At 41.5% G+C, this 17988-nt stretch overlaps 1 protein-coding gene across 1 annotated transcript in view; it reads left to right on the forward strand.

The window, feature by feature from the left end:
* Positions 1-17988, forward strand: part of Prkch (protein kinase C eta) — a 212184-nt gene that overhangs the window by 144854 nt on the left and 49342 nt on the right. The window contains exon 10 of the mRNA XM_005322773.5: positions 5397-5551. Within this exon, the coding sequence (XP_005322830.1) occupies positions 5397-5551 (155 nt within the window). The remainder of the gene's footprint in view (positions 1-5396; positions 5552-17988) is intronic.

Below are 17988 nucleotides of genomic sequence, written 5' to 3' on the forward strand. Positions count from 1 at the left end.
ATACACCTGTCTATCTGCCTGTCAATCATCCATCCACCCAACCATCCATCCATCCAGGCCCTCACCACTCTGTTACACAAGGCATTTCATATGTTCATACCACAAAGGCAATCTTAGCTCCTTGAGTCACATTTTGTCATTTCCCATACACAGCCCAGACTAAATTAAAACCTCTTTTTCCCAGTTTAAATTTCCTGGGAAATAGATTCTGGGAGGCCTAGCTTGGTCCAATTAGTAGTGTATAGGAGGCTCAGCATTTACCCACAAAACAAGGATGGGGCAGTGCTCTAGAAGGGAATCACCATGCACCGAGTAGATACCTCCAAAGGTGTCTGCCACAGTTGCCTTACAGGATTTTGACTGGTCCATGTTTACACTACAATCACCCTCCTTAGAGAGTGTCATCTTGTCACTAGTACCATCTGGGCATAGCACGTCCGTTAACCCAGAGGTTTGATCTCTAATTTTTCTTCCTTTAGTTGTTTCAACTTCTAAGAAGAATCTATAAAGAGGAGCTTTAAGGAATGCCCACTAGTGATAGCCACTGTTAGTTCAGGGGATATTTTTATCCCTTTTGGCCTGGAGAAGTAGCAGCTCTGGATGGAGACCCAGGGCAGAGAGTTGGCCCAGGCTGCAGTGGGTTAATGGAACCAGGGCAGATGATGACAGGAATTCTGTTATTACCAGACACTGGCTTGTTGACCTCTGTGCCTGTAACTCACACCCAGGCGGGGAGACAAAGGGATTTCTGAGTTGTTTTATTCCCCCAAGTTTTCATCATCCCGTGTTAATGACTTGCATTTGTGGTCGGTTGAATCAGAGAGGAAAGAGAGGAGCAAGGGATAGACAAAGGGCTTGGCGACTTTGGCTTTAGGACTGAGGTGAAACCAGCCTCCTGGACCTTAGGTTTCCTACCACACAGGTCAGGGCAAATTTACCTTAGAGCAGCCAAAACCTCAAGTGAGGCCGTGAAGATGTTTAAGCTCAGTTTCTAGGAAACTTGGACTTTAGAAAACCCAAAATGGCTATGTACATAGGTTTAAATTCAGAAAGAGCCACCTTTGCCATCTCCGCTTAGGGTAGGATTTGGAAAGTTCACCCTGCCCCAAAAGTGACTCATGGCAGCCTTAATCCAGCATACAGTACCTCCCTAATGCAGGATTCCCCAAAAATGCTTCATCTAGTTGCTTCACAATTGAATTGGTAAAGCATGATTTAGCATTTGGCAAGTAATCGGTGATACTAGTTCTTAAATAGCGTAGATGGCAAGTGGAGTTATGGGCGAAAGGTTATCTTCTCCCTCCTTCCAAAACTTCAAATGTTAAGTGTCTGCTTTGTAAAAAGCATCCACTAAATGTGAAAGGTTTCCTATAGGTCAGTGGAGTTAATGACAAAGGAGTAAAATTTTGCAGGAGTGATGCTTTTTTTTTTTTTTTTTTTTGTGGCTGATGTTGTTTTATTACATGCGGCATGTTCCAACGCTTACTGGAGTCTTTTACGAGCCAAATCCCATAGCTGCCACCTGTTTTACCCCAGGCACTGGCCTTAAAATTCTAATGCAGACTAGTAGGTGAGTGATCATGTTTATTAATAGAGCTGAAGTCCTGCAGCTCTCAGTTGTGGGTGACCTGGGATGGGGTCAAATAAAACATCCCTAAGTAGCCTTTTCTTCTTCTTCAAATGCTTGAGGATGAAAATAGCAGTACAGTGACAGTGGGACCTCACACTGGGCCACCTCGGCACCTGACAGCTGGTCTTCCTATGCAGTCCCTGCAATCTGCCTCAGACCTTAGTTCTGATAATCCGTGTCTCTCTGCACCTTCTCCTTCAGTCCCCACTCTGGCCTGATTTGTGTATCCTCATCCTCAAACCTAGGGAATCAGCTCTTCTCAGCAGCTTCTTCCAAATCCCACCCTAGCCTCCAGTCTGCTCAGATGTTCTGCTCAGTGACCCCAGATGCCCTCTGACCCCGCCATGCAGGGTAATGCATGCTAAGTAATGCATTTTGTCCCCATGTCTGTGAGCAGGGGTGGGCTCTCTCCTGTTTTAGGATACTTGGATCTTACTGAGGGCCTGGCAGATTGGGACTCTTGGGACCCAAACCAGAGCCATCGACTCTCATTTTGGATACCATTCCAACGTGCCTGATGGCCTGGTTACTTCAGGCACCAGAAAGGCATGGGAAAGGGTGATCCCAAGTGTCCCTTAATAATGGACAGGAGGATGTGAAAGTCCCTCTTTTGGCAGCCACTTTCTGATTCGTGCTTCCTAAATAACTGCTAAGACAGCTTCAAAGCCATATTTTTCTAATAGCTTCGATCTTTCAGATCAGAATAAGGAAACCATGGAGGAAGCACATGTGATCCTTGCTTCTGATGATAAGAGTAATAAACTCAGCAGAGAAACCTTGAGAGGAACTGAAAAGTATGAAGAAATAAATGTCACCCCAGATCCCATAACCCAAAGCTGACATCTTTTACTTTATGGGTTTTATTTTTGGTTCTTTCCATGCATATCTGCATCTTTGGCTTTAACTGAAGTCAGTCTGCACACTCATATTTATAATATTTTTTAAACTGAAAATATCTTCATTAGAGCCACCAGCAGTAGCACCATCAGCTACCATTCATTGCACACTTGCTAGGAGGCAGTGAGGACATGCTTAATAAAATTTCATTTCAACTGATGGCCCCTCATTCACCTCGCCTACCTAGTGATAAGTGGATCTTATTTTCTGAGCAATGGATATTTTTGTCATTTTCCTCATTCTCTGCAGTAATAATATTCAAGTAATTGCTGCCAAATCTTTCCCTGCTCTGCAGCAGACTTTTTAAAATAGGGTAAACGGAAATACAGGTAAATTAAGAGTTTCCTTGCAGCAAAAATCGTGTTGCTAGTTGATAGGCATATTTTTGTTTTTCTTCCTTGTGACATTACTTGAGGTCTTTGGTAGGATAGATCATTCCTTTTTCATTAAATCCTTATTGCATCTTTGAGCTTGTTTGTTTCCCTTTCCTGCCTGCTTCAAGGGTTGATTGTTGCCCCAGGGCTGTGAATTGTACCTTGTGTTCTAGGTGGTGCCAGACAGGAGGTTAGAAATGAGATTGAATGAAAAGACACAGAATGATGGAACTGTATTTTTGCAGTTCTGAAACTTATGACCCCTTCTTGCCTTGCAGGGTGACAGGGAGAGGGCACAGAGTTATGAGTGTTATCTGAGAATCTGCCTCCAAGGCTATAGGTAGATCTGAGATGGAGGAGAATGAGCCAGACCAGAGGGCAGCATTTTCTCCCCCAGAAAGAGTTTTACCCAGAGTCTGACTTTAGACATAAAAAAGATTGTACTAGAAGTGGGTACAATTTCTTTTGGAATGCCCTTATCTTTTTGATGCCTGCTGCCTTAGAAATCTTTGCCAAGGATGCAAACTGTGGCAGCCTAAGTGTGGCCATTCACCTACTGACCCAGTTGCAGTAATCAGATGTTCAGAGGAAGTGGAGGCTGTGTGGCTGCCAATCACATTCATGACAAAGGTGAACAGGCTTAGTTAACAAAAATGTATAAGGCTGACCTACTTGCCCAGGGATGCTTTAGAGTGACTATTCCACCTTATTCTTTATCAGGTGCCCTGCAGCTGCCCTTCCAAATGAACACTATGGTAGCTTAAAAAAAAATGGAGCTGTGGGAGGTGTCTCCAGCATGTGCTTATCCTCCCCACACCCATCACTAACCTGCTCCTTGCACCCGAGTCCTTCCCACAGAGGAAATACAGGGCAGCCATTGCTCATCAGAACCTGTCCCACCCAGTCCTGCCTCTCCCCTTGTGGGTCACACTCAAATGAGGGCCTCCAGCTTAGTCAGACAGCTCGATAGATTTATATTGTTTCCCATTTGGCTTATGTTGGCCAATCTGAAGAGTTGTGTTGGTGGCCTTTAGTTTGGGGGAATCTTGCCATTCCCGCTTCACTTTTAAATCTGTACTTGTTATTAGTAGAGATAGATATATTTAATAAACACAGAGGATTTTTTCCCTTCTAATTAAGGTATTACTTAAAATAGGGACGAGGAGGTCACAAGTCACACTGCCTTCTGATAGGGATCTGCTTGATTACGCAGTGACACAATGAGAGGTGAGCAGGAGCACGCACATCTCCCTGCCCATTGTTCAGCTGGGAATGTGTGGAAACCTGCTCAGCAAAGTTGGTGGCACTCAGAACCCCAAATAAAGAAGGGCTTGGCATAAACACAGCCTTTGGTAAAATACAGATTTCACATACAGTGACCTTCTACATCCTACCCCCTAAAAAGGGCGTCCCAGTCCATGAATGGATGGCACTCAACCCTGCTGATTTTGGTCACAGGTCACTTGCTTAGAACCTCCCCCAACCTCACTCACATGATCAGATGTCACTGCTTTCTCTGCTTTCCTTCTTTTTTTTTTTTTCTTTACCAGAATGTCTAGATTTGCCTTTTTTGAATAACTTTTTTTTTTTAATACCATGAATTTCTTGCACCGGGCTTTCTATGGGTAGAACAATATGTGCTTTATGTCTATGCTTGTCTCTGTTGGTTCCTCAGTGCTTCATTCAGCACTAGCTCACTAGGAACTTCACAGATGCTCATGAGAGAGGGAGGAGGGAAGAAACCTGTTGATCTTAGAGGTCCTTGAATCAAAACCTTTTACCCCTACATCTCACAGCCACTCTTTAATTGAGATATACACGTTTCTTTTGATAGGCAGTCTAACTTTGCCCAGCACCTGCTATACCGCTTACCTTGTACTTTGGAACTGCACAGCTAACTTTTTAAGAGTCTGTTTCACTGGGGTGGGGGTGGTGAGAGTCCCTGCAGTAGGAATGGCCCCCTGTTCATTTTACACTCCACTTCTGACTCCTGATCTTCCTACTGACTGAAGGGACTTTCTAAGTGTAGGCTCCTCAGAGACCATAATTAGACCTCTGCTTGGCTGATTTACCTAAAGGGTTTTCCCTTTTCTTTGTTCTCTGCCCACTTATGAGGACCAAAGTGCCTGTTGGATGTCCTTTACTTTCTGTGGTTAATCCGCCATGGTCAGATGAAGGCATTTTTCTTTCAACTTACATGGTTCTGTTCCCTTATGTGGCCTTTAATGTGCACAGCCACAGCCAGAACCAAGGGCTCCTGATGCCTTCTCTACTTGTTACTGATGGAAATTCAGTGTTGTGCAGAATGACTCGAAGGGGGTCCAGCCGTCACTCCTCCCCTGAGGGATCCGACCACCCAACCCAACCTCTGCTCCCTGACAGCTGTCTGGAGGGTTAATGAATACCTCCCTAGACAGTCTCTCTTCCCCTTGCCACACCCCTAGACAACATGATTGAACTCTAGGCTAAATGCTTCACCTCCTGTTTTAACCCAGGACCGCCTGTTTTTCGTGATGGAGTTTGTGAATGGCGGAGACTTGATGTTCCACATTCAGAAGTCCCGGCGTTTTGATGAGGCACGGGCTCGTTTCTATGCTGCGGAGATCATTTCTGCGCTCATGTTCCTACACGAAAAGGGAATCATCTATCGGTGAGTTTGAGTCGTTGGTTCCCCCTCTCCTGGTTCATTCCCTACCCCATATCCCTGCTTGATTCATCCCTCTATTTCTCAAGATAATCAAGCGAAGTCTTATGGGAATCAAATTCACCAAAGGTCCAAATGTTCATTCAAATAAATGAGTAGCATAGTGAAGGACCCTGCCTCCAAACTCAAACTTGGCCCATTCGATATTCACAAAATGGGCCAGAGAGGCTCAGAAGAGATTATTCATGAATTGGTTCAGTGGGGTTTGCTAAGATCCTGTTACAGCCCAGGCATGTAAGGTGCTGAACACATATTGTCTCTCTCTCTCTTTTTTCATTTGAATATCTGAAGTGAACTGGTTAACATGGATCCATTCTATTTCAAGAAAGCATAAACTGCAGGGCATGGTGGTGTACTCCTGTAATCTCAGCATCTTGGGAGGCTGTGGCAGGAAGATTGCAAGTTCAAAGCCAGCCTCAGTAACTTAGTGAGACCCTGTTTCAACATAAAAAATAAAAAACAGGTTGGCTCAGTGGTTAAGTGCTCCTGGGTTCAATTACCGGTACCCCCACCACCAAAAAAAAATGCATAAACTGGACACTGTGGCTAATGTTACTTTAAGTTGCTATAACAACAATAGTAGTCAAAAGGAGTGGATTTGCCAGTCAATGTCCAAGAAGTGACCTGCTGATGAGCAGTGTCCTATGTGATGATATTTATTACTTGCAGCCCCCTCCCAAATAGGATTAGATTCCATTTCATAACACACAATCTTTTAATCACAATATACCATAATTTGAATAGGCTCAAAATCTGGTTGAAGTTTTTGGAACTTAATGAACTTCAAATGAAAGTTTACTCAAAGAGACAATGGAGAGGGTGAGAAATGTAATAATATTAGACACTTTTTATTCAAATTTCCTTTTTTTTTTCTGTTGTTGATATCTTCCTACTCTTTAAGTCACATTGTGACTAAGTTGCCACATATACACTTTTTTTCTTCTTGAGATACAAGTGTTGCTTCCGTTGACAAAAATTTTCTTTCATACTTCATATATGCTGAAATGAAGACTTTCCTGATTGAAATTTCCTATTTATTAGCCTTACTAAACATTGTTCCTTTTGTGAGCTCACAGAAGTATTGGCAGCATTGTGAAAGAATAAAGAGAGCTTTAAAAACCACGAATATCCTCAAATGCCCTGGGAGTCAAAATAGGGAGAGACCAAGCAGTAAGACTAGTAAAGATGCCAGAGAAAAGTGGGAAAGCAAAGCAGGTATAACAGGTCCTGTGGGACGCAGGGCGCTCAGCCCTTCAGATGTGGCCCCCCCTATCACAGACCACAGACTCTGAAATGGAAAGGGGCGTGGAGCCAGGGTCCAGGCTGGAAAGCAACAGTGGGGGGGGCGGGGTCTGCAGAAGGTCATAAGGGGCCTATGCCCATTCTAAAGTCATGAGGTGGCCATGGTGGCTTTAGGCAGCTTGTGTTTTTAAGCTTTCTTTACTAGGCTGTGGTGCTTCCCTCGTGGCTCCTGTGGAATTTTACCTGTCTCCATGTGATTTGTGGAAGTTGCTGGTGGAAGGAGTCAAGAGTCCTTCCTTCGACATGGTCTCACACCCAGGGCAGTGAGTTCTGCTTCCGTTCACCTCTCCCTGGCTTGTTCATCTGTCTCTGCTCTATTTACACCAAAGAGCGCTTCTCCACATTGAATTTTTAAGAATGATGACTTCCTTACCCAACAGAGACTTCTCTGATAAATCAAAATAATAACATGATCAACAAAAGCTCCACTGGACACTCGTTACCATTACCAATACTTTACCACTGTATCTCCCACAATGCTCCCAACAATATTATTATATAACAACATCACTCACTTTGTTTAGATGAATAATTGAGTCTTAGGAAGGCTTGATTAATAATTAGGCAGTGAACTGGTAGTGAAACCAGAATTTATAGCGCATTTCTAACCATTGGGCTACGCGGTCTCCTCAGGAGTGACATGGAGATTGAGGACACACTAGACAGCTGGTTTCTGATTCCCCTTTCAGCAATAGGACAACTTGAATTCATGAAAATACTGCAGACTGGGGATGAACAGTATGGGGTAAACTCAAGTTTTCTTGGATACTCAGGGGCTTAACGTAAGTAAGCTCTGTATTGTATTGCTGAAGGCAACAAGATTTTTTTCCCATGTTGGACATGTCTACCTCCGTTTCATTTGTCTTGAAATACAGATCACGGACATTGTAACTGATGCAGTTTCTGGTGAAGCAGTATCAGCTTGCATCTTGAAGTTTTATTTCGATTCGTGGTACCTGTGGCTCAATTCTGAGAATTGATTTTAATTTACTTTTGGACTTGATTCCCAGGTTCAGGCTTTAGCTAATATGACTGACTTTGAAGCGAGCGCATTTAATTAGGTTAGATTCGAATGCTATTTTTGTCCTGTGGATTTATTTCACAGGATAATTTAATTCCATTCAGGCTATTGGCTGGGAGCAGTGTCTTAAGGGTAAAGTCTTTGAAAGCCAAGTCCTTGGAATTCACACACAGTCAAGGGTACATTTGGGTCACAGAGGAATCAAATTTGATACAGGAACCCAGTGAGAAACTTGAGAGCATCAGACATCCTCGCTTATCATGGGTGTCCCAAGACAGCCTTGATCAGAGCCAAAATGATCTCTCCAGAAGATGCCTCTGACCTACCCAAAGAGAGTTGTTACGGATTTGTTCTGAAGTTTTCTTCTGGGGAAAGAGGAAGTGTTTATTTTCCATCAAGTAACAAGATAGTACCAATTATAAATCATTGTCAAAAGGGACCTTGGAAGGTAGCACCTTAGGCTCCTCCTGACATGAATTTCCCTTTTGGTTGACTTCACCTGTGAGGGTGGGTCACAGGCCACTCCCACTTACGTACTTGTCAGCTTGTGCTACAATCCTCTCTCTTGGATGCATTACCTTGTATTTTATGGAGATACACAGGAGATGGATCCATCCCTTTGCCTTTTGGTTGGAAAGTCTAGATCCTTCCACTGCCCAGAAACCAAGGAGAATTGGGCTAGAAAGCCAGCAGCCAGAGAGTCAGCTTTGTCCAGGGAAAATAGACCGCTCATTCCTGCATGCTGGGCTTCTTGGCAGACTGGGAGCCCAGACAGTGCTCACGAATAATTTCCTCATGGTACAGGCTTTTTTTCCAGAGTCAAGCCCTAACATAAAATTTAGGGGGACAAAGGGGCATCCAGCCCACTTTCAAGCATGACAGGCACCATTTTCAATCATGTTTCATAAACTATATTGAAGCAGAATTCTGCCACAGCTGACCAATTCATCTCCAGACTCCTAAGCTGACCAGCACAAGTTTCATTTGCTATTTCTGACGGAGTGTGGAATGCATCTGAAAAATGTTGGGTGAGGAGGTTTATAGAGGGTGTAGTTAAAATTTTGTCTCTTATTTACCACATTATATTTAAACACACAGCACGTCTCCACACACACTTTCCAGGCATGAGTCTGACCACTTGGCAGGCCACGTGTGTGGTAACCAAGCTCCAGGCCACTTCTGTGGTATTTCACTGTCCCATTTTCCAGATGTGGAGAGGAAGCTTTTACCCCACAGAGGTCAGCTGCCAGACCTGACTCATTGTCTTCTATTCTGATGCTTACGTAGCATGCTAACTCTTTTAGAGAAAAATCACCATTGGTTTCTCTTCAAAGTGAGAGAAAAATCTTTACCTCATTTGACCTTTTTCTTCTTTTTTTTTTTTTGTAAATTTAGAATTTGGGAAGATTAACAGTATCCCTTGCAGATAAGTTTTGTTCAGCTAGACTCCAACATAGTGGTTGGATCTGTGTGCATATACCAGGGTCTAATATTAACTATGTGAGTGGTACAAGGGGCCACAAGGCCGTACAATTACCTGAGTAATCTGAACTTATCTGGGTATCTCTCTGCCTAGTGAACCCCTGGCAAGATTGCCTCTCTGAGCCTTACTCCCTTGGCTAAGAATTAATAAGTGTTATGTTTCCAAATCTATTTATGTTAGACTTTTTTTTTTCAATGCCTGAATCATTGCTCTCTGCAGTTCCCCCTTTATGGAAGATTGAGGCAACATCCCTGTGATTCCCATCTTCTGGGACCTCTCTTATTCCTTAGTATGTTTCATCAGCAGATTTTCAAACTCCCCAAACGTCTTTCATTTGAACACGGAATTTGGGGATCTTACTGTTACTTCCCCTCTATTAGAATTTGATACCATCTTTATGTTTTTTCTATTCATGCTAGTGAGAACAATATTTTTAAGTAGAGATGATAGTCAAATTTAGTAGCTCTTGCCCAGTGCAGTGGTGCACACCTATAATCTCAGCTGTCTGGGAGGCTAAAACAGGAGGATTGCAAGTTCAAGGCCAGCCTTAGCAACTTAGTGAGACCCTTTCTTCAAAATAATAAAAAGGACTGGGACGTAGTTCTGTGGTAGAACACCCTTGGGTTCAAGTCCCAGTGCTGCAGGAAAAAAAAAATGGTATCTCTATTTTCATTGTCCTCTAATAACATCATTCTTTCTACTCTAAGAAGTAGGTCTATTCTTTTTTGATCTATATAACTATAAAGACAGCTGTAAATGATCATTTGTTATTTTTATTGTCTTGTTTATTCAGGATGTGCCAGCAATGCGAATGCTCAGAACATGAGTAATTTTCACATCAGGTTTTGGCTGTGAGCTCTCCCAGGATGGATGCTGGAACTCTGAACTTCTTAGTCACATTCTTGTCTCCTTTCTTGTTAACAACCCATGCTGTGCTTTGCCAGTGATGGCCTCATTCAGTAACTACTCTCCCACTGTCACCAGAAAGCTGTCACCATCCCTGGCTCATTTTTCAAAGATGTGATAGAGCTCAGAGGTTTCCAGCCTGTTAGAATCATTTGACATTCCTCCCAAATGTAGTCTTCTCCTTTCCTGCAAGGAAACTCAGCCCTTTCTCTTCCTTTGCCCAGCCCTTGAGGACCATTTAATAAGGGTTCATCGACTGTCAACTCTCTGCCAAGGATATGGATATAGTGCTGAGGAAAACTAAAAATATTCCCTGGTGAAGAATGTGGTCTAGTGAGTCGGAAAGATATCAATCAAATGATCATACTATTAGAATGATACTCTAGAATAATTTCATATCACATTCTTTTTCATTGCACCTGTAGCCAGTCCAATGAAGACAAGAAGGAGAACAGTGCAGTGATTGAAACCCCTTCATGGGCTGATCCAATCTGGTTAGAGAAAAATGGGACATTTTCTTAAGGAACTGACTCTTAAGGTCACTAGTGAGGAGGGCAGAGAGCATTTGAAAAAAATTCAGATGCTCAGTAGCTGGGAAAAGTAGGGTATGTTTAAGGGCTTTTAAGGGAAGCCAGGGTGGCCAGAGTCTAGAGGCACCTCTTGCCACAGTTGGCATTTTATTATTCTAGAGTGTTCACAGTCACCTGACCTCAATATTTTATTAGATACTCCTTGTAAAGAATATATTGCAAAAGTTAGGTAAGGATGGTTATGTTGCCAGTCTCTGAAGGAGACATCCACTCACAGCAAGTTTCTTGCATTCAAGTCTATGTGTTTATACTCAACAAGAGAATTCTAAAGTATTATAGTCAGATATAATACCTCCAAGATTACCTAGGGCCAAATTCTCTTTTGCAGATAAGGGAATTCAGGTCTGAAATGTCTAATCAGTAAATTGCTTCTCAGGGCAGATGTTCTCACAAGATAGTTAGATGAACTATCTAACCAGATTGGATAGTTCATCTGTAACTTGTTTTCTAACTCCAGAAAAATAAAAACACGATGAGAAAATTTTTTGTTCTAATCTTCAATTTACTGTCAACAAGAGGAGTTAGTGAGGTGTTTTGAGGCATTCGACACTGTTCCCTCCATTTCAATGAGGAAAATCCAGTTGAGATTAGAACACATTGACTGAGCTGTGACTTTGTACCTGGGCATTTTTTTTTAAGGAGGTTTAAAGACAAAATGAGTAGATGGATATCTGCCCTTTGGGGCTCTTTCTGTGGGATGGCCTATAAATAAGTAATGACAAGTGGATTCCAAAATTGGAGTAAGCCTGTGGTTTGGGAGGAGTACAGAGAGTGACTTCTTGGCATAAAATATTCAGGCAAAAATACAAAGGATCAATGAAACCAGGAGTTACTTCTTGAAAAGATAAGCAAGATTGATAAACTATTAACCAAACTTACCAAAAGAGAGAAGACCCAAATTAATAAAATGAAAAATGAAAAAGGAGACATCATGATAAATATCACAGAGATCCCAAGAATGATTAGAAACTATTTTGAAAACTTGTACTCCAATAAATTGGCAAATCTGAAAGAAATGGACACATTTCTAGACACAAATGACCTGTCAAAAATAAACAAAGAAGATGTAGAAAAGCAAAACAGACCAACAATAAAGCAATGAGATTGAAGCAGTAATAAAAAAAACTTTCCAACAAAGATCTGGAACTGAATGGATTTTCAACTGAATTCTCCCATACCTACAAAGAAGAGCTAATATGAGTGGTTCTCAAATTATTCCAAAAAATAGAACAGGGTGCAATACATCCAAATTCATTCAATGAAGCCAGTATCACTCTTGATAACAAAGTATGATAAAAAGACATCAAGGGATGTAAACTACAGACCAATATTCCTGATGAACACAGATGCAAAAATTCTCAATAAAATATTAATAAATTGTATTAAACATTAAGATGATTGTACATAGTGACTAAGTTGATTTCATTCTGGGGATGCAAGAGTGCTTCCATATGTGCAAATCAATAAATGTAATTCATCACATCAATAGAATTCCTTAATTCTATTGATCATCACACAGTCATCTCAATAAATGCAATGAAAGCCTTTGACAAAATTCAACACCCATACATGATAAAAGAAACAAGGAATGGAAGGAACTTACCTCACCATCTTAAAAGCTGCATATAACAAACCCCAAGCCATCATCTCTGTAACACTTAGGATTTGCACCATTGCATAGCACAGGAAACATAAAAAAGATAGTAACTTGAAACAGATGGATGCATATTTCTCTCTCATATAAAAAGTCTAGAAATAGGCAGTCCATGGAGGCTCCTCGGAGGCATCTAGGACCCAGATTTCAGTGTTGTTTGTCCTGTCACCTTCAAGGCCACTTCCTGGTCTAATTTGGTAGCTGAAGCTCCAGGAATCATCTCTGAATTCTAGTTCCAGGCAGTAAGAAGGGCCAAAGGGCACTCTTCCCAACTTCCTTTAAGGAACTGAAATTCCGCATAGTACTTACCATGGAATTCACCAGAACTGAGTCACATGGCCATATTTAGCTACAGTGAAGGCTAAAAAATATAGTATTACAAGTGACCATGTTTCGAGTAAAATTAGGATCCTGTTATTAAGAAGGGAGATGAATCTGTCATAGGAAACTCATGGTATCAGACACAAACTCCCTTCCATGGAGTATGGGCTTTATGTAGCAAATAAAGGAGAATCTTTGAACAATTTTTGACAAGTCATGTGGCATGAATGGATTTACATTTTACATGTGTGGAGGGATGGTAGCATACATGGCCACAGGGATGATGTGTGACAGAGAGGGAGAAGTTCAATTTTGAGGTAATTGCTGGGTTCCAGGTAAGAAGATAGTGAGGACCTGAAATAAGTCACTGGGAAAGGGCTGAAAAGAAAGCAGAAGTTCAAGAGATGCTTAGTGAGGAGGACATATAGGACTCAGTGCCTGGTGCATCCACGGGGGAAGGAAAAGCCAGGAGTCATTCCCAGGTATTCAGCTGGAAGGTTGGATGGATGGTGGTACCATTCCTTAGCTAGGAGAGATTATGAGCCCAGGAAAAGATCTAGGCTGAAGAGGAAGACGAGTTTTAGAAATGTTATATGTTGGACACATGAGATCTATTCCAGTGGAGATGATAATATTGGGAGGTAGATATGGGTTTGAAAGCCAAGGAAGAGGATAGGCTGGAATTAAATATTCAGAAGTCATCAGGATGTAGCCATTAGTTCTGGTCACCAGCAGTGAGCTCACCCAATGCATGTCTTAAATGGAACAGTGAGCCAAGGTCAAAACCCTGGGGAACCATTAGAAGTCTGCCTAGATTCTGTCCAAGGGTTAAAAAAGCAACTGATACACTGTATCATTCAGAACGAATGTCCCCAAAGTGAAATTCTGTTAAAAACATACTGCCTTCAAAGAGTAGAAAAAAGATCATTTATTTTAAAGATGCCTATTTATTTAAAAGGCAACACGTATTCTTTCTACTAAAAAAAAAAAAAAAAAAAATGATGTGTATGATTTTCAGAAGGCCTGGGTGCTAGACCCAGCCTGGGTTCTGAGGATCTGGGCAGGTTGCTGAATGCTCTGAGCCTATTAGCCCGTCTGTGCAGTGGGGGCACAATTGGCAAGACCTTGCTGTAGGGTATTTGTAAGACTCAAATCAGATGAAAGTGAAAATATGCAAGTTCTTTGAAACATGCCAGATGAAGATAAGAGATTCTTCGAAATCATGATAATCAGCTGATTGGGGTTTTCTTTGTAACATGGGTTTGGGCTGAAATTATCCTTAAGACATTGCCTCTGAAATGAGAAATTCTTTAGATAAATCATAGTTTTAGCTTGTAAAATTCAACTCTTTGAAGACCATTCGCTCTCTCTCTCTCTCTCTCTTTTTTTCCAAATCAAATTATTTTCTTTATATTTCAGCAATATTTTGAAATTACATGTGGTTAATATACTTAACAATGCATTTATTATAAACCTTTGCATTAATTTTCTTAGAAAGCTCTGGGCACGTGGGACAGGTTGTATAACCTGGAGATTTTATTCTTAACATCTTGTTTAAATTTCAGCTATGTCTTAGTTTTGGAGGAGAGAGTTGACCTCATTTTGAATTTACCTCTTTAGTATTGAAACTAAATATTAGTAGTGAATTTGAGGGGAGATTCAAGAAGCTTTGCAACCATTGGTGGAAGGAATATCCTGAAGGCTTAATCCCAGTAATGCAGGGTCTCACAAGACCCAGCTTTATAAAGCAGGAGAAAACTTAAGCCTCTGAACACTTTATTTGTACTTCATATCTGAAATCAAAATGCTGATCCTGGCAGGCCTCATCAGTGAGTGGACTTTCACATCTGTAAAGGCTGTGGTTATTTGGAACTAATTGATAAAATGTTAATGGCATTTCACTGGCTAATGAAATCAGACCACCAGTTTTGTTCTCCATCCCACCAAACTGATCCAGCAACCTATTGCTTCATTATAACTACAGGCAATCTCAGATTCATTTGCTAGGCAATAAAAATACAGTTAATTGAGTTTTAGGTATTAGACTAACACCACCATTTGTCAGAAGTGATTGAATTGTACAGTTTAGCAAATGTTGTAAAAGGCCGACACAACACTGCGCTTTATACCAGACTCCTGGGGAGTAAAAGGAGAATAAAGACAAACCCTTGCCCTCAAGCTTCAGGAATTTAATCATGCTTTTAACAAATGTTTGTTGAACACCTACTATGTGCCAGGCACACAAGCCCTGGGATAATAAAACAGAAACCCCTACCCTCAGGGAGCTTAAATTCTAGCACAAGCAGTCAGACAAACAGAAATGGTAAATAAATCAAAGGTTGGAGTGATAAGCTCTGTGAAGAAAAAGTTTGATAAGGGGGAAACAAAATTTTGGGAAAATCTTTTTTCTGTTTTACATGGAGGATTAAGAAAAGCTCTGATAAGGGACATTGGAACAAATGAGGAAAGACCTAAGGATGGGAGGGGGCACCATAAGAATATCTGACAGAAGTGCTTTCTAGGGGAAGCCTTGGGAGGGGAGTGAGCTCAGCATGGTCAAAAAGAAGCAAAGGGACAGTAGGCTGGAGCAGAGTGGACGGGGGCAGCATGGTAGGAGATGGCCCAAGCTCTCTTGCTTTGATTCTACAGTATTGAACCCCAGCTACGTGTATAGAGCATTCATCTTGTTCAGATAAACTGCTCTATAAGGAGCTTTTACCTATTTGATGTAATTTCTTATGGCCATTGAACACGGTATGTGATGCTATTCTTATTTTATAGGTCATGACTCTTGAGCCCCATCATTAACCTCACATGACTACACATTTTTTAACCTGATTTTTTTTCCACTTAATATATCATGACCATTTTGGCTTATCATAAAATTATTTCTATTTTCTTTTTTTAACGTTTGTCTTTAAAATCTAACATTGATACAGAGTGGTCTATCATATGAACCTACACAAGTTATTGAGCATGTAAGTTGATTTACTGTTGTTAGTAATGAAGCATTTGTATTCTTGTACATATCTATTTGGATCAGTCTTTGATTCTTTCCCAAGAACAGATCCATGGAGATATTACTGCTGATCAAAGGCACACATGTTGATACAACTTCTAAGGCTGGCGTCCTAGATAAGAGCTGGCTTCCAGTCTTACATCTACCGCTTCCCAATTGGGGTATCTTGAACAAGTTACTTAACCTCACTAAGCCCCTGTTTCTTCATTGGTAAAATAGAAGATCCTAGAAATGTATACCCAAGGGCATTTGCAGGAATGGAATGGGAGGTGCATGTAAATTCTTTAGCCCGGGGCTTGACATGTTGTACAGACTCAGCAAGATTCACTTTTTTGAACAGTCTGTCTGCTATCACTATTGGAAAAAGCATCAAAGCACACATTCTAACCATGGATGTTGTTTTTATCTTTTCAGTGTGCCCCTCCCCCATAGGCCTTAAGAGCATAGTTTGATAAATTTTGACAGCCATATTCTACTGTGTAATCAACCCTCTGTAATATAGAGAACATTTCCAATATCCCAGAAAGTTTCCTGGAGTCCCTTTAAACTAATTCCCTCCCATAAGCAACCAGTGATTCTGTGCTGATAGAATGTGAATGTCCACAGTGAAATTATGGAGGGTTCTGAATGTAAAGCCACTTCTCTGTGGCATCCTCATAAGTATAAATGGATGGGGTTCTTTAAGTGGACCACAAAAATAATGGTGCTCATGGTCAAAAGAAACCACCCAAAACAAGACCCCTCAGGCAGGTTTACAATCTGTAGGAGAATGAGTTCCAGGAGGATACACACCAGCATGTCACCAGTGGGTGTCTGAGTGTGTCAGGCAATGTAGATGGTTTTTACTTTCCTTTTGATAGTTTTCAAACATTCTATATTGAACAAGTGTTATCTTTTTAATAATTAAAAGTGTTATTTTACTAAGAGATTCATAGTGATATTGTGTTTTTGATCATAATAATGTCAGAATAGGTTACCTGCTGACATACCAGTAAAGTTATGTCAAGCCTGGACATCTGGGCTGGGACCACTCCTTGTCTGTGAATCCCAGGTCTATAGAAGTTACAAAGTCATTATCTTCATCAATTTAGGCTACCGTAACCAATAAGCTGGGTGCTCTAAACAACAGAAAAAAAAATTTTTTTCCATTGTTCTGAAAGCTGGAAGTCCATGGATAAGGTGTTAGTCAATTTAGTTCCTGGTGAGGGTTCTCATCCTGGCTTACACGTGGCTTCCTTTTCTCTGTGTCCTCACATGGTAAGAGGGTAGAGAAAGCACAAGTTCCCTGATCCCTCCCATCACAGAGGGATCTCATCTAACCCCAATTATTCCCCAAAGTCACCTCCTCCAACTACCATCACATCAGAGGTAGGACTTCAACTTAGGAATTCTGCTGAGCCACAAGCCTTCAGTTCATAACAGTCAATCATTCTCACATATATTCAGTTATCTAATGTTTCAGTTCCTCTGAACAAGGTGCTTTGCAGCTACTTGGTTTGATAGTGTAAAATCTATCTGGAAATTATTTCAGCCCTGTGAACAGCACGTACTGGAGTTGAGCACACAGTGGATTGACATGAGAGAACAGCTGAGGATTAGACCCAGGCCTTGTCATTCTTTTGGATTGCTGAGCCACATATCTTAGTCTTGGAGCTGTGCTTTGAGGTATGTTGAGACCAAATCCATTTCTTGGATCCCAGTCCTTAGGTCGAGCTGGAGAGATAGCTGAGTAGATAGAATGCAGTAGTCTACTTGTTAGAGCTTATCATTTGGTAGCTTTCCCCCTCTGTCTGCAAATGTCAATTTTTACTTTTCAGTAAACTTCCTAAGCAGAAATATAGATTGGTACCAGTGCCCTATTACTGTTTGGCAACAGATGTTCATATATGATGAATTTCAAGATCCAGTTGCAAAAAGAAATTAGTGAAACCTGATAAGCAAACTGCCCCCCTCCCTGGAGGACAGGATCCTGGGAGTCTGGTTCCAGAGGTGTGGGGCAGAAGATGGGAAGGGGACGGTTTGACTGCCAGATCTCTCGTATCTCTATCCTGTCTTGGCACAGCTCCTCTGGCCTCCAGCGTGCCCGT

The sequence above is a fragment of the Ictidomys tridecemlineatus genome, chromosome 5 (genome assembly GCF_052094955.1).
Source record: "Ictidomys tridecemlineatus isolate mIctTri1 chromosome 5, mIctTri1.hap1, whole genome shotgun sequence".
Classification (NCBI taxonomy): Eukaryota; Metazoa; Chordata; class Mammalia; order Rodentia; family Sciuridae; genus Ictidomys; species Ictidomys tridecemlineatus.